This window comes from Heterodontus francisci, chromosome 1 (assembly GCF_036365525.1).
Source record: "Heterodontus francisci isolate sHetFra1 chromosome 1, sHetFra1.hap1, whole genome shotgun sequence".
In the NCBI taxonomy this organism is placed as follows: domain Eukaryota; kingdom Metazoa; phylum Chordata; class Chondrichthyes; order Heterodontiformes; family Heterodontidae; genus Heterodontus; species Heterodontus francisci.
This window is the reverse complement of record NC_090371.1, coordinates 114,317,595-114,344,427: the sequence shown is the minus strand read 5'-3', so window position 1 is coordinate 114,344,427 and position 26,833 is coordinate 114,317,595. Positions and strand designations below refer to the sequence as shown.

The 26,833-nt window shown below is 43.1% G+C and overlaps 1 protein-coding gene across 1 annotated transcript in view; it reads left to right on the top strand.

Moving 5' to 3' along the window:
• The window catches only part of zdhhc2 (zinc finger DHHC-type palmitoyltransferase 2), a 189,273-nt gene that overhangs the window by 55,688 nt on the left and 106,752 nt on the right, over window positions 1–26,833 (top strand). The window contains exons 2-5 of the mRNA XM_068056501.1: window positions 5,990–6,016; window positions 9,397–9,491; window positions 18,383–18,503; window positions 26,380–26,449. Coding sequence (XP_067912602.1) covers window positions 5,995–6,016; window positions 9,397–9,491; window positions 18,383–18,503; window positions 26,380–26,449 — 308 coding nt within the window. The 5' untranslated portion in view covers window positions 5,990–5,994. The remainder of the gene's footprint in view (window positions 1–5,989; window positions 6,017–9,396; window positions 9,492–18,382; window positions 18,504–26,379; window positions 26,450–26,833) is intronic.

The window sequence follows — 26,833 nt, the reverse complement described above, 5'->3', positions numbered from 1 at the left end:
CCCCCCAGACTTAACTTGCTGCCAACCCTTTGGCCAGGCTTAATTAGTAATGTCATAGTAAAAGATCCACTGGGAAATAGTGATCATAATACCATTGAATTCTATGTTCAGTTTGAAAGTGATATACTCCAAACACAAACAAGAACCTTAAACTTAAACAAAGCCCAATATATAGGTATAAGGAGAGAACTAGTTAAGGTAAATTGGGTAAATAGACTAAAAGTTATGGTGGTAAATGAACAGTGGGAAACCTTTAAAGAAACAATTCAAAATGCTCAACAAAAATACATTCCAATGAAAATCAAAAACTGAGCAAGAAAGACCTATCCATGGCTCACTCAGGAAGTTAAGGATAGTATGAGATTAAAAGAAGAGGCTTACAATGTTGTAAAATAGAGTAGTAAGTCTGAGGATTGTGAGTGTTTTAGAAAACAGCAAAGGGCTACCAAAAATTTGATTAAAAAGGGAAAAAATAGAATATGTGCGTAAACTAGCCACTAATACAAAAACAGATTGTAAGAGCTTTTATGGGTATATAAAAAGGAAGAGAGTAGCTAAAGTAAATGTTGGTCGCTTAGAAGCAGAGACAGGAGAAATTGTCATGGGGAATGAGGAAATGACAGAGACATCAAACAAATATTTTGTGTCTGTCTTTACAGTAGAAAACACAAGTTTCATATCAGAAATAGACAGTAACCTAGGGGCTAAAAAGAGTGAAGAAATTAAGGAAATTAATATCAGCAGAGAAAAAACATTGGAGAAACTTGAGGGACTAAAATCTGACAAATCCCTGGGACCTGATGGCCTACACTTTAGGGTTCTAAAAGAGATAGCTGCAGAGATAGCAGATGCGCTAGCTGTGATTTTCCAAAATTCCTTAGATTCGGGAACAATCCCATCAGATTGGAAGTTGGTAAATGTTACACCACATTTCAAGAAAGGAGGGAGAGAGAAAACAGGGAACTACAGGCCAATTAGCCTAACATCAGTCATTGGCAAAATGCTAGAATCTATTGTGAAGGAAGTCTTAACAATGCATGTAGAAAAGCACAGTATGATTAGAACAAGTCAACATGGTTTTTTTAAAGGGAAATTCTGTTTGACAAATTGATTAGAGTTTTTTGAGGATGTAACAAGTTGGAAGATAAAGGGGAACCAGTAGATGTAGTACACCTAGATTTCCAAAAGGTCTTCGATAAGGCGCTGCACAAAAGATTAATAGGCAAGAAAGGAGCTCATGGTGTTGGGGGTGATATATTAGCATGAATGGAGGATTGGTTAACAGACAGGAAGCAAAGAATGGGAATAAACGGGGCATTTTCTAGTTGGCAGGCAGTAAATAGTGGAGTGCCACAAGGATCAGTGCTGGTGCCTCAGCTATTTACAATCTATATTAATGACTTAGGTAAAGAGACAGAGAGTAATGTATTGCTGATGATACAAAGGTAGGTGGAAAGTTAAGCTGTGAGGAGGATACAGAGAGGCTGCAAAGAGATATAGTCAGGTTAAGTGAGTAGGCAACAAGATGGCAGATGGAGTATAATGTAGGGAAGTGTGAAGTTATTCACTTTGGTCGTAAGAATAGAAAAGCAGAATATTTTTTAAAAGGTGTGAAACTTGTAAGTGTTGATGTTCAAAGAGACTTGGGTGTGCTGATACAAGGAACGCAGAAAGTTAGCATGCAGGTACAGCAAGCAATTAGGAATGCAAATGGCATGTTGGCCTTTACCGCAAGGACTTCGAGTACAGGAATAATGAGGTCTTGCTACAGTTGTACAGGGTTTTGGTGAGACCACATCTGGAGTGCTATGTGCAGTTTTGGTCTCCACATTTAAGAAAGGATATACTTGCATTGGAGGCAAGTGAAGGTACAGTGAAGGTTCACTAAATTGGTGGTCTGATGAAAGGTCACTGACCTGAAACGTTAACCCTCCTTCTCTCTTCACAGATACTGCCAGACCTGCTGAGTATTTCCAGCACTTTCTGTTTTAATTTCAGATTTCTAGTATCTGCAGTATTTTACATTTATTTCACTAAATTGGTCCCTGGGATGAAGGGATAGTCCTATGATGAGAGGCTGAGTAAACTGGGCCTATATTCTCTGGAGTTTAGAAGAATGAGAGGCGATCTCATTGAAACATATAAGATTCTGAAGGGACTGGATAGGGTAGACACTGAGAAATTTTCAACACGGGGGAACTCTTTTGTTTCAGTCGCTGTGAGGCAACTATGGAGTGACCTCTCCATGGCGCATGCCTGGGCAAATTTATGGAGGTTGAGAGTTGCCCAGTCGTCAAAACCCCCCTCTCGGCCTTTCTGGTGGGGTCCAAAGGAGTGCAGGACACGACGTTTGGCACCAGTATGGCTGCAGGAACTGCCGGAAACATGCCAAAGGTGACACATGACCGCCTACACGGGGGAACAGTCTCAGGATAAGGGGCCGATCATTTAGCACTGAGATGAGGAGAAGTTACTTCATTTAAAGGGTTGTGAATCTTTGGAATTCTCTGCCCCAGAGGGTTGTGGTTGCTCCATCATTGAATACATTTAAGGCATTAATACATTTAGATGGATCTTTGTTCTTTCAGGGAATCAAGCGATATGGTGAGCAGGCGGGAAAGTGGAGTTGAAGCCGAACAACAGCCACGATCACATTGAATGGCGGAGCAGGCTCGATGGGCCATATGGTCTACTCCTATTTCTAGTGTTCGTGTGTTCTCTGGCCGGTCCATTATTGGGCCAGCTTAAATCCAGTGAGCTGGATTGGGACAACCTTCTGGCACCCGTAGCTCACTGGTTCCAGTTAAACAAGGCTGAGTTCTCAAAATGGCTAAAGCATGCTCTGCTGTCCAAATGTCAAAAATAAGCCCACTCTTCTACCCACTTGCTTCTGCCATGTCCAGTTCAAGAATAAGGACACACATCAGAGGTTGCCTTTAACTGATATAACATTCTGCCTTCCTCCTGCACCTCCCCAATTTTCCTGGCCTGCATGGGCATTTCTGCCCCATTGCTACCAGGACTGCCAGCATTATTCAAATGAGAATGTTTGACAGGGCCGGCTTCTTTGGCCACATACATGTACTTAAGTCCTGCTCCGCCACACTTCCAGTGTGAATCACAGGACCCAAAGATTCGGGGTCTACAATTTCACAAAGACATAGCAAAGCTTGGTGTAACTATAGATGGAAAATCTGGCAGTCAAGCATTGCTTGGAACTCAGCCTTGTGATAGCCTGGTGTGAAAACAACAAAACCACATTGGGTGTTAGCTTCTGTAAAATCTACTAATCAAAGAGAAGGAGGTACCCAAGAAAGATTAACATTTAAAGGGTTCAAATCTGGACATGAGATAGCTGAGGAATTTCAGTAGCTTCTTTTTAAATAATGGAGGCTTTTGTTTGAAATAATGGAACATAAAGAAATTAGTCATGCGCAACAACTAATCCTTTTCAGACATGTGTTAGTACAGTAATTGCTTTGCATTGCATAGGAGTACTGGCTCTTCCTTATACCCTGTTTCCACCTTTATGAACTTAGTCTATGCTGGTGAAAAAAACCTGACAATACATTATTTGATTAAAAATCATTATGATTGAAGGAATGTTTAGTGGTCCCAAAAATATATAATCTTACTTTATATTTAGGTGAGTAATTTATAAAGCAATCCTAATACTTATTTTTATTTCATTGTAAAGGTTTAGACAGTATCTAAGAGGTGCAATGAGCTGAATCTTAACTCCCAAAAACAGGTGTGTTGGTGTGAAGTCAGGGGTGAAAATTCAAAAAAGTTTGAGAGGAACCCTGCCCACTTCTGTTTTAATGGAGGTGGGATGAGGGGCAGGTGACTAATCCACTCACAGGAAGCAGGATGGTCATTTAAATATTGGCATGAGGCTAAATGCCTTCATTTTAACGGTCACTCTATTTTTAACTCCTATTGGTTGGATTTCCCAGGTTTCTGGAAACCCAGCAGCTGCAAAGGGATGAGAAGCACTGCTTGTGAGCCAGGAGGAGCAGGAATGAGTCCTCCAGGCCCAACAAGCTATCCAGTAAACTCGAACAGATTAATCACATGTTCTTCGAGCCCCCCACATGATCAGGGCCCCACCACTAGACCTACCTGAAAACTTCGGCTTTGGCCTTGTGAAGTAGGCTCCCTCCACACAGTCTCCCCCACCACCACCCCCCACCCAAAAGGCCTCTAGCCTGCCAATCTGGCTGCCTGTGGACGAGAATCTGACAGGTAAAAATTTAAAGGATTCGGGCAGTTAAAAACTAATACTTTCAGAAACCCATTCTTGCAGGTTTCCTGACCTCACAACTCACAACACCCCACCACCGCTCCCCCCACCCCACCTCTGCTGCCTGCACAGATTTCTCCTCCAGGCTAAAGTCCAGGCCTATAAATTTCCACCCATTAAGCCTGTGATGCTGCAGAGGAAGAAGAAATGCAATACCAAAGCAATATCAGAGTGAAATCTGTTTCAATGAAAATCCTTTAAAATATGATTTCATTTTTATAACAGTGTAAATACATCGTATAATATAATGGCACTGAATTTGCTTTAATGCGTACACTGTTTTTATTAGTGTAAATAACCTAACAATTTGTGGTGAGGAAGTAATACGCAGTGAGTTGAGAATCACCACAAAATGCTGGAGCATTTGTGCCGCTCCAACATTAAATCTGCAAAAACAAGATGTGGCCGTCAGTATTCCCAAGTTTCAGTTAATGAGATTTGCGGCATGAGTATGGGTTAAACTCTATGCAGAAATTTAGGGCTGGTATTTCACAATGTAAGGACTCTTAATAACAGCAAGACTTTAGTTCCTGCAATGCTACTCAATCTTGGAGGCCCAGAAAGGGGAAAAATTAAACTGTGATATTCCCACCTGCAGGTCGTATATTATTCTTAGAGATTTTTAAAATTTAAATTTTGATATTTTCTCACTTTTCCTTTCTGTATCTTTTTTCTCTCTTTTGCAATCCAATATTTTTTCTCCTTTTTCCATATCTGATTTTTTAAAAATTCTGTCATGGGATATGGCAAGGCCAACAGTTATTGCCCATCCCTAATTGCCGTTGACAACTGAGTGGCTTGCTAGGCCATTTCAGAGGGCAGTTAAGAGTCAACCACATTGCTTTGGGTCTGGAGTCACATGTAGGCCAGACCAGGTAAGGACAGCAGATTTCCTTCCCTAAAGGACACTAGTGAACCAGATGGGTGTTTAGAACAATCGATGATAGTTTCATGGCATCATTACTGAGACTAACTTTCAATTCCAGATTTTTATTAATTCATTGAATTTATTAATTCATTGAATTTAAATTCCACCAACTGCCGTGGTGGGATTTGACTCTTTGTCCCCAGGGCATTACCCTGGGCCTCTGGACTACTTGTTCAGTTACACTACCAGTACACCACTGTCTCCCTCAAATTCAGTCCTATTTTCTTCTCTGTCATCCCGCTGTTTCTTTCCAGAGATTGGTGAGCCTGTGGAATTCGCTACTGCAGAAAGCAGTTGAGGCCAAAATATTGCATGTTTTCAAGAAGGAGTTATGTTTAGCTCTTGGGGTGAAAGGGATCAGAGGTTATGGGGAGAAATTGGGAACAGGTTGCTGAGTTGGATGGTCAGCCATGATCATAATGAATGGCGGAGCAGGCTCAAAGGGCCGAATGGCCTACTCCTGCTCCTATTTTCTATGTTTCTATGTTCTCTGTCCTTAACTCTCATTGGTTAAGTAGGTAGACTGTTGGTTCCATTGTTCTTGCTATGCCGTTATTACCTTGTAATTACGGCACAAATAATTTGTGAACTGAAGGATGAGGGGAAAAAATCTCACAGGGCATGGTGGGAGATGCCTTGCTCCTGCAAATTCTGGCCCAATATACAAAAAAGTCCTGAAGGATGTGTACAATACATACATAAATGATAACATATTTTGCCTTTTTTTTCTAATTTATCTCTTTTTCTTTTTGTGACAGTGTCTATGAAAAATATTGGAGAAAAAGGTAAGTGTTTCATTTCTATTTATTTATCATGCAAGATATAATAATATAAAAAGTTATCTCCAACTTTAACCTGAAATACCAGGCAGGACTGGGGCGAGTTTGGGTCAGACAGTTGTTAAACGTCCCAACTAATTTATATTCTCCACTTCAGTCAATACAAAGTAAAATTGGAATCCGATTCAAACCCGTCCCATTCCCACCAGGCGCATTTGGTTAAAATCAGTTCTGATATTCTGAAGTGTATTACTTCATTAATTAACAATTAGAGCTTTTAGATGCTTATTCAACTGCAACGTGATCATTTCCTTTGGTAAAGCATCCTTTCCTTAAGGAATCAACAGCCCTCACAAAGCTTTAGGAAGTACATTGTATAATAGAAGAAATCTTTAGACAGTGACATACTGAGAGTTATTTCAGAGATAGCCAGAATATTGTAGAATTGAACCATTGTATTAAATCTGCTCAACCAGTGTGGGCGGATGGGTGAGCATTCGCACGTAGGCACACACGCTCACATACACGCACACACAATCTCTCTCTCTTTCTCTCAGGGAAGTTTTGAGCTATTCAGTATTTATGTGCATTTGTAAATGCGCTCATTATACACTTGTTTGCATGGCTCATTAAGTAGCAAGGAGTGAAGATCTTCAAGCATCTAGGTAAACTAGGTGGAAGTTCAGAATAACTTAAAGTCTCCAATATAGACAATCTGTCAGCACTGGATGTGTGCTTCTGGCTAGCCTTGCCTAATGACCCTGTTCCCAAACTCAACAGTGGAATCATTTAGATATTAGGGGTGGGCACATAGTACCTGAGGAGAGAGAACCTTTAACAGGATTAGCTAACGTGGGAGTCAGCAAGGAAAAGTGGGTGGTCAGCGATTTAGTGGTAATAGGGTCGAGGGAACAGGAGTTGGATCTCATAAACAGGATGAGCTTGGAGAGGGCATGAGGGAAGATAGGAAAGAAACTAGAGAAAGGTGCAAGTTCAGGGCAATGGCAGGGGAGAACCTTAGAGGAAGTTTAGCCCGGTGGGCGAGGGGAAGTGAGGGAAGCGGCAGAGGCAGCTGATCAGATGGTCTCAATTAGTGACAAAGAAGTGGAGGTGAGGGTGGAGGAAACAGGAGAGGGGTTTAAGAAGACAGTTTACAGTAGAGAAAAGGTGGGCTTATCTTTGCATCCGAGGATGATCCTGGAATAGTGAAGGTTTTGGCAGGTGAGTGCAGGACCCTATTGGGCTTAATGCCATCCAGCCAGAGCTGGCAGTGAACGTCTAAACCAGGGTGTCTGATGTATTCGTATTCCTTTAGGCTTAAGGGAGTGGAGATAAGGGCTGTACTGGGGACCAGCGAGAGTGAGAGAGAGTAATGGTTTTAATGATTGGTAGCTGCAGAAATGTTGTCGTGGATGTAAGGCCAAGGGTTAGACAACTGGGATTTTGTAAATGAAGTGGTAGGGGAATGGTGAGAGAGTTTCCAGGGACAGACACAAAAGGAAGTAGGGTTGGGAGGGGAAGCGGGATGTGGGTGGAGAGCAATACAATGAAGTGATCATAGATGGTCTTATCTGTGATTGGCACGATGGGTGTAGCGAGAGCACAGGAGATGGCAAAGTCAAGGGGATGGCCATGAATATGGGTTGGGGAGTTTAGATGGAGGGTGAAATTAAGGGAGGATCAGAGGGCAGGGAACACACAGGAGAAAGAGCATGATGACTTGAAATGAAGGTTGAAATAGTCAAGGCTGAGAAGTTGCTTTGTACAGTGAGAACATTTTTATGGCACTTGGGTGGGTAAATGATTGTGATTTTAGTTTGCTGGTTAAAATTATTTTTTGATAAGGCCTGTTTAATTTGTACAGGTCCACAGGTGTAACCCAATAGTGTTGGCCAGAATACTGAAGGTTGCATGTCTTTCCTTTTTTCACTTGCATGTCTCTCTCACAAAATCTTCACCGTTTACCAATTCTATCCTGTCTTGGTTTACCATATATGACTGTAGAGCTGAAAATAAGAATAATAAAATTATGATAACTAGAGTTACCCTGTGCATCTGTATTACTTTGCAATCCATTGATATTGTTAAAAATGAATTGTGACATTGCATTTGGTACATATGGAAGAATTATTAAATCTGTAGTATGTTGTAGCAAGTATGGCCTGAAACAATAAAGGTGCAAAAGTATGTACATATTCACTCAATCCGCAGCAGTGAATAGAAAGCACCAGGAATTTCTGCTGAAAGAAGTGTTACAGCTACCAGTAAAAACCCTCATCTGTGCCTTTGTTACCTCTAGACTTCGCTATTCTAACACACTCCTGGCCAGCCTCCTACATTCTGCGCTCTAAGTTTGACATCATCCTAAAACCTGCCGCCCATGTCCCTATTTTCAACAAGCCCTGTTCACCCATCAGCCCTGTGCTCGTTAACATGCACTGGCTCCTGGTTAAGCAACACCTCGATTTTAAAATTCTCATCCATGTTTTCAGATCCCTCCCTGGCCTCGCCCACCCCTATCTCTGTAATCTCCTCCTACCCCACAACCCTCCGAGGTATGTGTGCTTCTCCAATTCCGGCCTCTTGACCATCCCCTATTTTAATTGTTCTACCATTGGTGGCTGTGCCTTCAACTGCCTTGACCCCAAACTCTGAAATCCCCTCGCAAAACCTCATTGCCTCTCTTTCCTCCTCTAAGGCACCCCTTCAAACTTTCCAGTTTGACCAAGCTTTTGGTCATCTGATCCAATATCTCTTTATGCAGCTTGGTATAAAATTTTGATTTATAACGCTCCTGTGAAGCACTTTGAGACATTCTGTTACATGGGAAGGCAGTATCTAAATACAAGTTGTGTTGCCAGTTAATTAACAGCAATCTAGAGCAAACTGTCCAATCCATGCAAGTTATTATTGGAAAGTGGGCCTCAGGTGTAAATATTGGAGCGTGCCATCTCCTTGGAGTGAAATAAGAAAATTCTCCTGCTGAATGGAAAGCATGAGGATATTAAAAGTTCCAGCACGTTTACATGATTTGTTATTGTTACATCGACTAATCAGAAAAGGAAATTCTGAACTGGCTTTTTAAAAGTTGCAAGAATACATAGGCCTGTAAAGTAATGGTTCCTTAGATGATCATATTTTTGTTTTAGTCTCAGATTAAGAAATATGTGCACTTAATCTTCAGTGAAACAATATCTGAATTTACATTGTTAGAAATACTGATTTTGTTTTTATAATTCATCAGAGTACCAGATTCAATCTTGATCTTCTGGAATAGTTCATACAGTAAAGATAAAACTGAAAGACCTGCTAAATTATCTAGTTATGTATTTTATTTAACAACCTGAATCATATTTGTGTTTCTTTTGTGATCTCCTTTCTTCCAGTTGTCTGCCTTGTATTTTATCATTTGCTTTTCATCATGTTCGTGTGGTCATACTGGAAAACCATCTTTACAAAGCCAATGAATCCAAGTAAAGAGGTAAGCATAAGGAAAGAACAATGTTTCTTGTATGTGAAATCTTTGCACATTAGTGTTGTAAATCCATCACATTTTTCACTATTTGCTCAACAAAAAGATACACATCCTGTTCTTTTATGCTTGTCTTTTTGTCACTTGTTGATGCTGCATCTGTCCATGATGATTTTATCACTGATTCCAGTAATGTACTGAAGAATGGCTACTGATGCAGCTTTCTTCTGGAATTCCAGTTTTTAGCTTTGCAGCATTTTATATTACAGCATTGAATACAATCTAAAGCTATCTATTGTTACCATGGGATTTTAGTTTGGTTGCAGTTCATTTTTAAATACATTTTCTGTGGAGTTAGGTTGTCTGCTAAGTTTACTACACTGAGCTTTTGAATTAAAGCTTTCCTAAGTGGCCTTTCATGATGTGAACCGAGTTTGTGTATGTCAGCAGGCTATTCAATTGCATGGAGCCTCACAACCAGGCCCGATCCTGCCATCTCCTGATCTCCAAGTGTAAACTTGCAATAAGGGTTGATGCAAAAGAATCTGAAATAGAAACCCGAACAGAATTTTCACTCTCTATCTCTGGTACATGAAGGCTCATTGTAGTGTCCCTAGTGCTGTCTTGGCTGAGATTACTGAATTCAACACAGACCAAGGATCAAACTAGCACCTTCCTGGATCAGTTACTCACAGTCTTACCAGGTGAGACATTAAGGCCTATGTAGTGGCATTGAGGATTTCATGGACCTAGTAAATCTATTTTTTTTACAAGGCCAGAAGGCACAGCCAGCGCTAGGAAATCCCAATGCCGGGTGTTCCCGAATTCCAGCTATCATTGATAGGATGCCTGTTGAAAGCAGTGTACATTACAAAGAGGGTTGGGGCAACCTATTCTCATTCTCAGGGAGCAGCTGGGGCCCGGATGTGACCACATGTTATAACACAATTTTTTGGGATAGGTGGGTGCCCTAAATGCACCACTAGTGGCAAAGGCACTCATCAATGGCATCCAAATTAAGGGACTGAAGGGACTGGCTCCAAGCCTCACACACTTTGGGTTGGATTTTGTGCAGGAGGCGGGGCCCCCACAGCGGGCCAAAAAGTTTGGGGGAAACCACCCCCCGCTGCATTTTTTCAGACCCCTGGAGTGAATCTCCAGTCTTCTGGGGTCAAAGTTTAAGGAGGAGGGATCCCCTCCCTTTAAACACTTAATAGGGACGGGGATCCCGCCCCCAAGAGCTGCTTGCCAATCAAAGGGCCGGTAGCTTAGCAGTATTGGCAGCACCAACGGGAGCAATGGCTGCTGCCCATACTGCAGAGGCCTCAGACCCAGGCCCAGCGGTGGAACCTGGAACCCAAGGTAGGTGAGGTGGAGTCGCAGGGGCCAGTCCAGAAGTCCCCAGCAAGGGGTGGTGGGGGGGTGGTGGGCATTCAGTCCAGGGGAGGGGGGTCCTGGGGGTTACATTTGTTCTGGGTGGGGGTCCTCCACGGGCCACAAATTTCCCACGAAGCAGGGACACCACCCCCCCCCCTTCCCCCCCCCCCCCCCCCCACCAAACCTGCAGGGAGGGCGCCTCGTCTTCCAAGGCATCTTCCCTGTGTGGCGGAGCCCCCCCGACCTGCCTCGTAAGATCCCAGTGGGGGCAGGAAGAGACCCTTATTTGACCTCTGGGCAGGAAGGCCGTCATCGGCCTATCCTGCCCCTGGGAGAATCGGAACCAGAATTCCCGGAGTCAGGTTCCGTGGTGGGCGATTCTGCCCCGATTCTCTGCCTCACCACCCCACCTTCCCCCCCCCTCCCCAAACAACCACGAAACCCGCCATTGGGATGAGCACAGAATCCACCCCTTTGTTGGGGTGAGTGTCAGAGTCCCGCTGTGGACAGATCCTGGTACTTACACCAAAACTTGATCCTCTAGATTTTCTGCCGCTTTACTATTACCTCAACATTTAACAAGAATTTCCACTCATGTCTGTGCATTCTAACATGTATAAATTGAAGATATTCCCAGCATGCAATCTGTTGATGCTGCATGAAATGCTCTGAAAGTATCTATCTCCTCATTCCATCCAGAATTGATGGTTTCTTTGATTTTGTCCAAAAGACCCAGAAACAAACCGAAGATTTAATTCATAAAGCTTTAGTTCAGGCAAACCTAATACTTAATGTTATTAGCAACTGCTTTTCTGTTACGTAGATAACACCTGCCGTTAGACTAGGTGTGGTTTATTTGGCAGGAAAGAAACTGGAAAATTGTTTGTTAAGAATGGATCTCGGCTTGTCTTGACTAATTTATAGAATCATAGAATGATACACCATTGAAGGCGGCCATTTGACCCATCATGCCCATGATGTCTCTTTGAAAAAGCAATCTAATTAGTCCCACTCGTCTGCTCTCTCCCCAAAGCTCTGCAAATATTTCCACATCAATTATTTAATTCCTTTTTGAAAGTTAATAGGTTGTATTTTGCGGTAGAAATACAGTGAGGCTAACAGTGCTCAGTTATTAATGTGTACATTAGGCAGCCACTTTCAGCAACTGCACATGTGCAGTTAAATGTGTAAATTAGGAAATTGCTGTCTGAGATGCCCTGCTCCTCCAGAAGCTGTGTGACTTCGTTATCTCATCATCTGACTCGGCATTAAAACACATGGAACGGTGTGATGTTATTGTGCTTACCTGGTATATACACACTCAACTTGCCAGAAAATGTTAGGGCTTGTCCATTCCAGGGTGAGTGCATTTTTAATGATGCAATAAGCCTTAATTACTGCCAAAAAACCTCTTCTGGCACTGAGTATTAACTTTAACAAGTCTCATTCCTTCAGATTTTAATTATCAGAGATCCAAAAAAAATAAAATAAAATGTGTTTTTTGCTTTTCTTTATGTCCCTCTTTTCTCTCAATCCAATCATTCTTGCCTTCTTTTTATTTCACTTTCTGTACCTGATTTGACATTGAATTCACCATTCTGACACTTCCTGGTTCAGACTTTGTTCTGCTCATTAAAAATTCTCAATTTGATTGGTTAACAAGTTCTGATAACAACAAGTTCTGATAAAGGGTCACTGACCTGAAATGTTAATGCTGCTTCTCTTTCCGCAGATGCTGCCAGACCTGCTGAGCATTTCCAGCACTTTTTATAATAAGATACACAGTTTGGTTAACAAGATACAGAGTTGAAATGAAAACAGAAAATGCTGGGAATATTCAACAGGTCAGACAGCATCTGTGGAGAGAGAGAGAGAGAGACAGAGTTAACGTTTCAGGTCTGCAGTGTTTCATCAGAACTGTTTGACCTGAAACATTGCACTGCACTGGAAACTCTTTCCATTTATTTAATCTAAATCAAAACTGTTCATGATTTTGAACAACTCTATCAAATTTCTTCTTAATCTTCTCTACTCAAAGGAGAACAACCCCAGCTTCTCCAGTCTCTCCACATAACTGAACTCCCTCATCCCATTTCCATTCTAGTAAATCTCTTCTGTACCCTCCCTAAGGCCTTGACTTCTTTCCTAAAGAGTGGTGCTCAATATTGAGTGCAATACTCCAACTGAGACCTAACCAGTGTTTCATAAAGACGTAACTTCCTTGCTTTTGCATTTTATGCCTCTATTAAAAAAGCATATGACATGCTTGGCTTTATTAAGTCTTCTCAACTTACCCTTCTAACTTCAAAGATTTGTGTACATGCATTCCCAGATTGCTCTGCTCCTGCATCCCCTTTAAAATTGTACTATTTAATTCAACTTGCCTCTCCTCTTTATTCCTACCAAAAGGTATCACTTCACACTTCTCTGCATTAAATTCCATCTGCCATGTGTCTACCCATTTCACTAGTCTGTCTAATGTCTTCCGGAAGTCTATTACTATCTTCCTCATTGTTTACTACATTTCTGAGTATTGTGTCTTCTGCAAACTTTCAAATTATGCCCTGTATACCCAAGTCCAGGTCATTAGTACATATCAAAAGTGGTCCCCCCACAACATGCGCTGGAGGACCCTATTGCACCTTGCTGTCCAGTCTGAAAAACAACTGTTCACCACTACTCTCTCTCTGCTTTCTGTCCCTTAGCCAATTTCATATTCACACAGACACTATCCCTTTAATGCCATTGCCTTCAATTTTGCTAAAAAAACTATTTTTGTACTTGCACAAATGCCTTTTAAAAGTCCATATAAATATCAGCCCCATTGCCCTCATAAACCTTGTCCATTACTTCATCAAAGAACTCAATCAAGTTATTCAAACAAGATTTGCTTTCAAGAAATCAGAGCTGCTTTTCATTTATTATATTTTTATAAGGGCCAATTAATTTTGTTTCAGATTATTGTCTCTACAGGTTTCCCCACCAGCAACATTAAGCTGACTAGCCTGTAATTGCTGGATGTATCCCTCTCTCCTTTTTTGAAAAGGCTTGTAACATTTGCATTCATCTAGTCCTCTGGCTGTACTCCCATATTTAAGGAGGATTGGAAGATTGTGACCAGAGCCTCCACAATTTCCATCCTTACTTCCCTCAGTAACCAAGGAAGCGTCCCACCTGGACTAGGTGACTTTTCTAATTTGAGTACTGCCAACCATTTAAGTACCTCCTTTATTTTTATTCTATCCATTTCTGTACTATTTCCTCCTTTACTGTGACATTGGCAGCATCCTCTTTAGTGAAGATGTATACAAAGTACTCATTTAATACTTCAGCCATGTTCTCTGCCTCCACAAAATCTCCATTAAGGTCCCTGATCAACCCTACCCTTTCTTTGATCACTCTTACTATTTAAGGGCTGAAATTTATAGTCCAGTGGCAGGCGAAAACAACGGCCCTCTGCCCGTGTGGGCGACATGTCATGGAGCCGCCGCAATATTAAACGCAGCATCTCATTTAAACCCCCCCCCCCCCGATGATGTGGAGGGGTGGGTTGTTCGTCCCTGACAGTAGGGTCAACTGCCTGGGCGCAGGTGCTGACACCATTTTTAAAGGGCTTCGGGCCCTAACAACCAATTTACATATTTAAAGAAAAATTGCTTTCAAAAAATTAAATACATTTATTCTGCCCCTTTCCCACCCACCCCCCCAATAACCATAGAATTACATACTTGCCCTTTTCCCCCTCCAAAACACTTACCTTGCCCAGCTGACACCTCCCCCCCCCCCTCCCCCGCCGGCCCACCTCCCCAAAGTGCATAAACTATACACTATAACCCTCCCCACCATCTCCTCCCCAATGATACGGCTTTGAATCTGCTCCTCCGCCCCTGCACTTCCCCACTCCACCCCCACCATCACCACTGAGAAACTTACCTGCTCCCCACCAGTGTTCTGCCTTGGTTCCAAAGCTGCGGGAGTGCCGGCCACTGGCACAAGATCGAACCAGGACAGACGGCGGGAACGTAAAGATTATTAATTCAGTGATTTAAATTTATTAACGTATGTTTATATTGTATGTTTGTATGTATATTTACGTCGCCGAGTGGCATGGGGACCACCACGAGGCCTTGCCACAGGCAGCAATATTGGGCCGGGCCCTCACAGCTTCGGGGTGCATGGTCGCCCTCTCCTGGAGGCATTTTTGCACCCCCCCACGACTCCTGACGTTGGTGGGGGGGGGGGGGGGGTCAGTAAATTTCAGCCCTAAATGTTTATAAAAGACTTTTGGGTTCCTTTTAATGTTACCTGCTAATCCATATACACTGTTTGCCCCTCTTATTTCCTTTCACAGTTTTATATTCAGCTTGGTTCTCTACTGAATTATGAATCCGACTTTTATCGTAATCTTTTTCCTGTTTCATTTTAATCTCTACATCTTTAGCCAACCTAGGAGCTTCAGCTTTGGATGCTATTCTTCTCCCCTCTTGTGGAAATGTGCCTAGTCTGTACCCCACCCATCTCCTCTTTTAAGGTCTCCCATTGTTCATTGACTGTGTTTTTCCTGTTTTTGATACCAGTCCACCTGGTCCAGATCCCTTTTCAACTCACTAAAATTAGCCCTTCTCCTGTTCAGTATTTTCACATTTGATTTTTCCTGGTCCTTTTTCATAATTATTCTAAACCTAATGATATTATAATCACTGTTCCCCAAATACTGTCCCACTGAAAGATGCTCCATCTGCCCCATTTCATTCCTCAGAACTCCTTTCCTCATTGAGCTGGAAACACACTGATCAAGAAAATTCTCTTTTACACATTTCAGGAATTCCTCCAACTCTTTGTACTTTACATTAATTTCCCATTCTATATTAGGATAATCGAAGTCCCTCATTATCACTACTGTAAAGATTTTGCATATTTCTGCAGTTTCCCTGCAAAGTTGCTCCCCTATCTGTCTGTTTGTTTCCTCTTATTTCTTAACCACTCTTTATTCCATTGCTTCTTGTCTCTCTGTGCACTTTGTATCTCCTCTTTAATGCTTCATCATGGTGCCCATCCCCCTGCCACATTAGCTTAAACACTCCCCCACAGCACTTGTTAACCTTCCTGCAAGGACATTGGTCCCAGCCCTGTTGAGATGCAGCCTATCCATCTGTACAGGTTCCTCCTACACCATTTCTCCAGCCACACATTAAGCTGTTTTGTCTTATTGCTCCTATACTTACTAACACATGGCACTAGGAATAATCCAGAGATTACTTCCTTAGAGGCCCTGCTCTTTAACTTCCTCCCTTGTTCCTTAACTTTGACTGTAGAACCTCAACCCTTTTCCTGTCTATGTCATTGGTTCACACACGGAGCACGACTTCTGGCTGTTTCCCTACCCCTGTAAAATGTTCTGTATTCTGTAAGTGATTCCTTTACCCTGGCACCAGGGAGACAACACTGAGTTGAGGGAAACTAACATTGGTTGTTGAAGGTTGTTCATGTAAATTTATATTTATTAAATGTAAAAGTTGGCAAACTCAACACTAATCCTTTAACTGCTTTAAGTCAGGAATGTAAAGAGAGCAACAGGATAAGTAGAGTGAAATGAGCTGGGAAATGCTTGAAGATGCAACAGTGGTTGCAGATGGGCTGGAGAGAAAGTTTTCAGGTGTGAACAAAATACGGTGGTACCTGTAGGCCCAAGAGCAACCAAGGTTATTTTGGATCCTATTTTTCCTACAAGACTGCTGGAACCTGACCACCTCTATTTGTTTTATTCTTTCATGGGATGGGAGTGTCGCTGACAAGGCCGGTATTTGTTACCCATCCTTAATTGCCCTTGAGAAGGTGGTGGTGAGCTGCCTTCTTGAACCACTGTTATCCATACTATCAGTTACAGATTAACAGCAAAAGGAACCATGTAACAGCAAAAACACTGAAAGCCAGAAAACCCTGCAAAGAAAAACAGCAAAGTCATTCTGCAAAAAAAAGCAGGAAATAAAAATGCTCATATTGTAAAGATTACTTACAAGAATGTGATTTTAAAAAACCCATGACTACATGTCATCAACAGCTGCATTAACACTTCCACCTGTCAGTCACAAAATTAATTCTTTATTCCTCAGAATGAAAACTTTTAAAAGCCCTCACCAAATCTTATGTTTTAAACTTTTAGTACATCTGATAAAAATCAAAACTAGCAACTGGAAATGTTCTCACAATAAATCTGATGGATTAAATAACAAATTTCTTTGGCCTCCTTATCTCGAGAGGCAATGGGTAAGCGCCTGGAGGTGGTCAGTGGTGTGTGGAGCAGCGCCTGGAGTGGCCATAAAGGCCAATTCTAGAGTGACAGGCTCTTCCACAGGTGCTGCAGAAAAATTTGTTTGTCAGGGCTGTTACACAGTTGGCTCTTCCCTTGCGCCTCTGTCTTTTTTCCTGCCAACTGCTAAGTCTCTTCGACTCGCCACACTTTAGCCCCGCCTTTATGGTTGCCCGCCAGCTCTGACGAACGCTGGCAACTGACTCCCATGACTTGTGATCAATGTCACAGGACTTCATGTCACGTTTGCAGACGTCTTTAAAGCGGAGACATGGACCGCCGATGGGTCTGATACCAGTGGCGAGCTCGCTGTACAATGTGTCTTTGGGGATCCTGCCATCTTCCATGCGGCTCACATGGCCAAGCCATCTCAAGCCGCTGACTCAGTAGTGTGTATAAGCTGGGGATGTTGGCTGCCTCAAGGACATCTTACACAGTGATGACAAGCAATTCAGCTTGAGAGCCCAACTCTACTGCTGGAACTACAGGGTCATGCTTGAGCTTCATTGTCCACACTATTCCACCTGGCTATGGATAATTGGGGGCTGTTTCATTAGGTTCCCATCAATGGTCATCGCTTCTGGAACTTTCCCTGGACATGGCAACAAACCTTGAATACAGCCTCAGAAATATGGGTGGGCATATTGAAAGTAGTGGTAATGATGGAGTGTGGCCATACTTCATATTTTCTCACATTACCACAGTAGCAATGCATGATGCAAAAAAATTCCAACGTGTTCATGGATTCCAGCATTGCTATGGCAGGAGTGAAAGGTGTGCAATCAATCATGGACTATCGATTGCATTCTCCAACCTTATTTTTTTTAAGAATCTGGGCCTCCTGGTTAGCTGCCCCAAGAGGCAGCTGCTTTCGATTCTTTGTGAATTCTGCCAACACAGCTAGGAATCCTGGCAGGAACCCACCAAAATTGTTAATTGGACTGATAATTGGAAATGCAGTATGATTAAGCACATTGAGGTAATATGAATAAGAGCTTTGAATTCATAAAACTATTTCTCAGAGTTGCCATTCTGTCATTTAGAATTGGATTTCTTAAAATACCTATTGTAGAGCATAAACTATCACTGTTGAGGATTGGGGCCAAATTTATCCACAGTGAATTAATTCTGAGTTGATAGGAATTAGATTCTAAAGAGGCTTCCTGTTTGGCCTTAAATACATTTTTTTTTTGCCTTTTATCCAAATCTACAGTTCCATCTGTCATACACAGACCGAGAACAAATAGAACGTGAGGATCGAGGTGAAGGTCAACAGGAAGTCCTTAGACGAATGGCCAAGGAGTTACCCATCTACACAAGAACCTTATCTGGAGGTAAACAGCATGTACTGTTGCAAGGAATGAAAATTGCCTGCTGGATTTAGGTTTTATTGCATATTGAAATCTGAAAAAGTATCTGATTAAAGGAAGATTACAGCTGAAGGCTGCAAAGGAAATTGTTCAACTGCAGAAAGATAAGTTTGATCCTGAGCCAAAGTGCAAATCATATTAGGCAGATTAGGGGAGGCGGTGGCGTAGTGGGATTGTCACTGGACTAGTAACCCAGACACCCAGGGTATTTCTCTGGGGACATGGGTTTGGATCCCACCACAGCAGAAGGTGGAAGTTGAGTTCAATTAATAAATCTGGAATTAAAAGCTAGTCTAATGGTGGCCATGAAACCATTATCGATTGTTGTAAAAACCCATCTGGTTCACTAAAGTCCTCGAGGGAAGGAAATCTGCTGTCCTTACCTGGTCTGGCCTACATGCGACTCCAGACCCACAGCAATGTGGTTGACTCTTAAATGCCCTCTGAAATGGCTCAGTTGTATCTAACTGCTACGAAGTCAATAAAACAGAACGAAACCGGATGGACCACCCGGCATCAACTTAGGCACTGGAAACGACAATGGCAAACTCAGCAAAGTCCTCCTTACAAACATCTGGGGGCTTGTGCCAAAGTTGGGAAAGCTGTCCCACAGACTAGTCAAGCAACAGCCTGACATAGTCATACTCACGGAATCATATCTTAAAGACAATGTCCCAGACACTGCCATCACCATCCCCGGGTATGTCCTGTCCCGGTGGCAGGACAGACCCAGCAGAGGTGGCGGCACAGTGGTATACAGTTGGGAGGGAGTTACCCTGGGAGTCCTCAACATCGACTCCAGATCCCATGAAGTCTCCCGGCATCAGGTCAAACATGGGCAAGGAAACCTCCTGCTGATTACCCCCGACCGCCTTCCCTCAGCTGGTGAGTCAGTACTCCTCCATGTTGAACAGCACTTGGAGGAAGCACTGAGTGTGGCAAGGGCACAGAATGTACTCTGGGTGGGGGACATAAATGTCTATCACCAAGAGTGGCTTGATAGCACCACCACTGGCCAAGTCCTAAAGGACATAGATGCTAGACTGGGACTGCGGCAGGTGGTAAGGGAACCAACAAGAGGGAAAAACATACTTGACCTCCTCCTCACCAATCTGCCTGTCGCAGATGCATCTGTCCATGACAGTATTGGTAGGAGTGACCACCGCACAGTCCTTGTGGAGACAAAGTTCCGCCTTCACATTAAGGATATCCTCCATCGTGTTGTGTGGCTCTACCACTGTGCTAAATGGGATGGATTTCGAACAGATCTAGCAATGCAAAACTGGGCATCCATGAAGCACTGTGGGCCATCAGCAGCAGCAGAATTGTATTCAACCACAATCTGTAACCTCATGGCCTGGCATATTCCCCACTCTACCATTACCATCAAGCCAGGAGACCAACCCTGGTTCAATGAAGAGTGCAGGAGGGCATACCAGGAGCAGCACCAGGCAGACCTCAAAATGAGGTGTCAACCTGGTGAAGCTACAACACAGGACTACTTGCGTGCCAAACTACGTAAGCAGCATACGAGAGAGCTAAGCAATCCCATAACCAATGGATCAGATCTAAACTCTCCAGTCCTGCCACATCCAGCCATGAATGGTGGTGGACAATTAAACAACTAACTGGAGGAGGGGGCTCCACAAATATCCCCATCCTCAATGATGGGGGAGCCCAGCATATCAGTGCAAAAGATAAGGCTGAAGCATTTACAACAATCTTCAGCCAGAAGTGCCGAGTTGATGATCCACCTTGGCCTCCTCCTGAAGTCCCCAGCATCACAGATGCCAGACTTCAGCCAATTCGATTCACTCTGCGTGATATCGAGAAACGACTGAAGGCACTGGATACTGAAAAGGCTATGGGCCCTGACAATATTCCGGCAGTAGTACTGAAGACCTGTGCGCCAGAACTTGCCACGCCCCTAGCCAAGCTGTTCCAGTACAGCTGTAACACTGGCATCGACCCGGCAATGTGGAAAATTGCCTGGGTTTGTCCTGTACACAAAAAGCAGGACAAGTCCACCTGGTCAATTACCGCTCCATCAGTCTACTCTCAATCGTCAGTAAAGTGATGGAAGGTGTCATCGACAGTGCAGCACTTGCTTCGCAATAACCTGCTCAGTGATTCTCAGTTTGGGTTCCGCCAGGGCCACTCAGCTCCTGACCTCATTACAGCCTTGGTTTAAACCTGTACAAAAGAACTGAACTCGAGGTGAGGTGAGAGTGACTGCCCTTGACATCAAGGCAGCATTTGACTGAGTATGGCATCAAGCTGCCCTAGCAAAACTGGATTCAATGGGAATTAGGGAAAACTCTCCACTGGTTGGAGTCATACCTAGCGCAAAGGAAGCTGGTTGTGGTTGTTGGAGGTCAATCATCTGAGCTCCAGGACATCACTGCAGGAGTTCCTCAGCGTAGTGTCCTAGGTCCAACCATCTTCAGCTGCTTCATCAATGATCTAACTTCAATCATAAGGTCAGAAGTGGGGATGTTCGCTGATGATTGCACATTGTTCAGCACCATTCGCGACGCGACTCCTTAGATACTGAAGCAGTCCATGTAGAAATGCAGCAAGACCTGGACAATATCCAGGCTTGGGCTGATAAGTGGCAAGTAACATTTGCGCCACACAAGTGGCAGGCAATGACCATCTCCAACAAGAGAGAATCTAACCATCTCCCCTTGACATTCAATGGCATTACGATCGCTGAATTCCCCACTATCAACATCCTAGGGGTGAACATTGACCAGAAACTGAACTGGAGTAGCCATATAAATACAGTGGTTACAAGAGCAGGTCAGAGGCTAGGAATCCTGAGGAAAGTAACTCACCTCCTGACTCCCCAAAGCCTTTCTGCCATCTACAAGGCACAAGTCAGGAGTGTGATGGAATACTGTCCACTTGCCTGGATGGGTGCAGCTCCAACAACACTCAAGAAGCTCGACACCATCCAGAACACAGCAGCCAGCTTGATTGGCAACTCATCTACAACATTCACTCCCTCCACCCCCGACGCATAGTGACAGCAGTGTGTACCATCTACAAGATGCACTGCAGCAACGCACCAAGGCTCCTTAGACAGCACCTTCCAAACCCGCAACCTCTACCAACTAGAAGGACAAGGGCAGCAAATGTATGGGAACATCACCACCTGCAAGTTCCCCTCCAAGTCACACACCATCCTGACGTGGAACCATATCGCTGTTCTTTCACTGTTGCTGTGTCAAAATCCTGGAACTGCCTTCCTAACAGCACTGTGGGTGTACCTACCCCACATGGACTGCAGCGGTTCAAGAAGGTAGCTCATCGCCACCTTCTCAAGGGCAATTGGGGATGGACAATAAATGCGGGCCTAGCCAGTGACACCCACATTCCATGAATGAATTTTTAAAAATTCATCTTTTTAACAGGTATCGTTGGGTTCATTCAGCAATTGTCAGCTCCCTTGTTGGGAGCATTATTGGTGGAAATGGAGAATTGGCGCTACAGTATTGTAGCCCTGTATCTAACTCCAACTCCCACTGAATCAGAGTCCCCACTGGAATCACAGAATTTCTGAATTCACCCTCATTATAAAACCTGTGTCTGGCTGAAACTATAGGACCCACTTTGTTACACTCCAAGAGCACACGTGCTTAACTAGAGTTGCCAACTTTTAGTCCAAAGCTGAGTAGCACAGGATAGGAGCAGGGGAGACATGACATCATAGTTTTAGTTCAGGTGTTTGGCATTGGGGAATAGTTTAAACTTTGATATCAGTCATGAATCATCACAACTTGTAATACACAGGAGCAAAATGCCAAAAAACGTAATTTCCGTTTACGAAAGTTGCCTATTATTATGCAATCTATGTTAGAAATTTCACACAGTTCATTCACAAAAGAGGAATGTGTAGCAGAAAAAGGAAAGATTGCAACCTTCGGCTTAACCTGTCACAAAAAAGGTTTGGTGATTTTCTACAGAATCCACCGTGTGCTACTTTGACATCAGTTCATTTGTTACACAAAGCTATGTATCATCAGCATGTCTTCCATACAGACAGTGCATTTCCCATGAATCTAACTTTGGAGTATGCAGTACTGTACACTAATGGCGCAAAGATGTGTTTGTGATGACTCCTGGAGGTTCTGTTGAAGAGTGTGAGAACAAAAGCTCAGTTAGTGTGAACTCCATAATTTTCTACACATTAGTATTCACCTTATATTTCCAATTACCATACATTATTGTCAGAGCCCAGACCAAAGAGAAAGGTAGAATAAACAAAGAGAAATCAGAAGGCTTAGATGTAGAGTTATGGGGAAGGAGACTTCAAATAATAGAATCTTAGAGTTTAGAAGGAGGCCATTTGATCCATTGTGCCTGTGCTAGCTCTTTGAAAGACTTATCCAATTTAGTCTCACAACCTGGCTTTTTCCCCATAACCCTGCATATTAGTCCTCTTCAAGTACATATCTAATTGCCTTTTGAAAGTTCCTATGGAATCTGATTCCACCACCCTTTGAGATAGTGCATCCAGATCTTAACAACCCTATGTGTGAAAAATTTGCTCCTCAGTCTCCCTCCACTTCTATGCCAATTATTTTAATTTTATGAACTCTGAGGAAATAGTTTCTCCTTACTTTCTGTAAATAAGCCCCTCATAATTTTAGAGTTAAGCCTCCTCTTAATCTTCCCGGCTCTAAGTAGAACCTTTTCCAATCTCTCCACATAACTGAACTCCCTCATTCCTGTTATCATCCTGGTAAATCTCTTCTGTACCTTCTCCAAGGTCCTGACATGTGTGGTGCCCAGATGTACAAAATTCTCACTCAAACTAAGGCCTAACCAGAGATTTGTAAGGTTTTGGCAAGACTTCCTTGTGTTTGTATGCAATGCCCCTATTTACAAAGCCAGGTATCCCATAAACTTTCTTCACTGCCTTATCAACTTCCCCTGACACCTTCAACGATTTGTGACTATGCAGACCTAGGTTCCTCTGCTCTTGCACCCCCCCCCCGCCCCCCACCACTCAGCGACGAAACCTTAATTTCAATATAAAAATCTATGTTAATCACTGGATAGTTATCTACCTTTCCACGATGGCCATCCCATGCCGATATTCCGGCTGGTTGCCAGAAGTCGCATGCTTTCAGATCTCTGTTTGGAGATTCGAGGCGGAACACTGCTGGGGAAGGGCGAGGAGTGAAATTTTCAGGGCAGGAGGGGGCTGAAGCAGGGAGAACTCTTCCTATTGGTTCTAGGGATGGTGGGAAGTGGTTGAGGATCAAAGGTTATGAAGTTCGCGGAGGAAAGTTCGAGACCTGAAAAAAGGTTTTTTTTTGGGAGAGGACAATTTACATATTTATTACTCATTGTGGGTGTGGGAGAGGGAATTGAGAATGTGAATAAATATCTAGCTTTATTTTTCAGCATTCTGTCACTTTAAAATTTTTAATGATTCCAAAAGGCCCTGAGCCCTTTAAAAATGGTACCAGTGTTTGCGCAGTGGCGCTGGATGCCGTTGCCAAGGACGGAGTGCCAGCCCTCTCTACGTCATCAAGGGTGGTCGTTCCACCCCCTCCATGATAATGAGCCACCGCGCAAAATATCATGGCGGATCCATGAGGGGCGGCCCACGCGGGCGTACCGCTATCTTTGAAGTGCGTCGTCAAGATCGACGGCACGCTCTTAATATTCAGCCCCGTGTGTCTGCCCATTTCACCAGTCTGTCTCTGTCCTCTTGATATCTGCTACTATTCTCATTTTTTAAATATTCTTTCAGGGGATGTGGGCATCGCTGGCTAAGCCAGCATTTATTGCCCATCCCTAATTGCCCTGGAGAAGCTGGTGGCGAGCTGCCTTCTTGAACCGCTGCTGTCCATGGGGGGTAGGTGCACCCAGAGTGCTTTTAGGAAGGGAGTTCCAGGATTTTGACCCTGTGACAGTGAATGAACGGCGATATAGTTCCAAGTCAGGGTGGTGTGTGGCTTGGAGGGGAACTTGCAGGTGGTGGTGTTCCCATGCATCTGCTGCCCTTGTCCTTCTAGATCATAGAGGTAACGGGTTTGGAAGATGCTATCTAAGGAGCCTTGGTGCTTTGCTGCAGTGCATCTTGTAGATGGTACACACTGCTGCCACTGTGCATCAGTGGTGGAGGGAGTGAATGTTTATGGATGGGATGCCAATCAAACGGGTTGCTTTGTCCTGGAAGATGTTGAGCTTCTTGAGTGTTGTTAGAGCTGCACCCATCCAGGCAAGTGGAGAATATTCCATCACACTCCTGACTTGTGCCTTGGAGGCGGTGGACAGGCCGAGGGGAGTTAGGAGGTGGGTTGCGCACCGCAGGATTCCTAGCCTTTGACCTGCTCTTGTAGCCACGGTATTTATATGGCTACTCTATTTCAGTTTCTGGTCAATGGTAACCCCAGGATGTTGATAGTGGGGGATTCAACGATTGTAATGCCATTATTTACTATGTTGTCAAATTTTGCATCATCCACAACGGTCAAAGTTGTACTCCCTCGATCCAAGTCCAGGTCATTTATATGCATCAAGAAAAGCAATGGCCCTGGGGATCCTACTGCATACTTCTGTCCACTCAGAAAAAACATCCATTCACCACTACTCTCTGCCTCCTATCTCTCAGCCAATTACGTACTCAAGTTACCACCATCTGTTTAATGCCATGTGCTTCTATTTTCCAAATATCTGTTATGTGGTATCTTTTCAAATGCCTTTTGAAAATCCTAATAAGCACATCTAATGCACTACCTTCATCAACCCTCTCTGTTACTTCATCAGGTAAGTCAGACATGATTTGCCTTTAACAAATCCATGTTGATTTTCCCTTGTTAGCCCATGCTTCTTGGAGTGAGAATTATTTTTGTCTTCGACCATCATCTCTATTAGTTTTCCCAGGACTCATGTTAAACTAATTGGCCTGTAGCTACCAGACTATCCCACTCCCCTGTTTTGAACAAGATGTAAAATGTGCAGACATCCAGTCCTCCTGCACCACTCCAAAAGCCGAGGAGGATTGAAAGATAATTGTCAGATCTTCGCTATCACTACCCCAACTTCCCTCAGCAAACTAGGATGCATCCCATTTGGACTGACTTGGTAGTTTAATAACTTTGTTATTAATCTTCAGGGCCTGCAGCATCTGTGGCATGGGAAACAAGTTAACGCTTCAGGTCAATGGCCTTAATCGGAATTGGCAGATGTTGGAGAGTAACAGTTTTTAAGCAAGTACAGAACCAAGGAAATGGTGGTAGGGGAGAAGGGAAAAATAACAGGAAAGGTCTGTGACAGAGTGGAGGGCAGGAGTGATTAAATGACAGAAGGAATGATGGCAAAAGGAGATGGTTATAGGACAAGTAAAGGAACAAAAGATTGGTCCAGAGGAGGTGTAAAAGATTATAGCAAAATGATTTTCAGCATCCACATTATTTTGCTTTTTTTATTAATCTTGTTTGCTCAGCAACCACCCACCGACTTGGGGTGGGGGTGGACTTTTGCACCGGTGACTTGCATCTCTCGCTTTGAAATTATACTGTGCAGTACCAGCTTTTAAATGCTTAATATATTCATACAAAATTCCTTCATCTATTTTGATGAAGTCATAACCCATTTAACCTTTTCAGGTAAAGAGGTTAGCTCTTTTATTCAAAGTATAGACACATGAACTTTGTATAAATACAATAAGCATCAGACTGTGTAATATCAAGACCCCTACTTCAAAGCAATGACACTAAGGAAGGTGATGAGTTGGATTGACATGTTTTTACAAGTATCTGTAGTGTTATTTTTGCCCAGATTTTTGTTCCATATCTTACGTATAGCATTGTTTCCAAAGCAATTCGATACTGCGACAGATGTCAACTTGTGAAGCCAGATCGCTGTCATCACTGCTCAGTCTGTGACAAGTAAGCATTTATTTACATTTTATAACATTTCTAACAGTTCAGCATACATTTTTCTGGTTTCTCTTGTCGGTGATGTATGATATCTGTTATCATATGAATTTGCATATATACTGCCTTTTAAGGAAACACTGATTAAACAATTCCACTGCCATAAAGTATTATAAATTTTTTTTCAACTGACTGCCAGAGTGACACATAATAGGGAATTTCTCATTCACTATGTACTATTATTCACTTCGTTGGGCATTTCCCACTAGAGTCACTGTTTAAGCTTAGATTTGCACTGCTGGTAGTCACCATTATAGCAGCCATGCAGCAACATGAGAGAAAGATCAGTGTTCTACAACATGACAATATTTGGATAGGGATATTACGGGGTCAGAT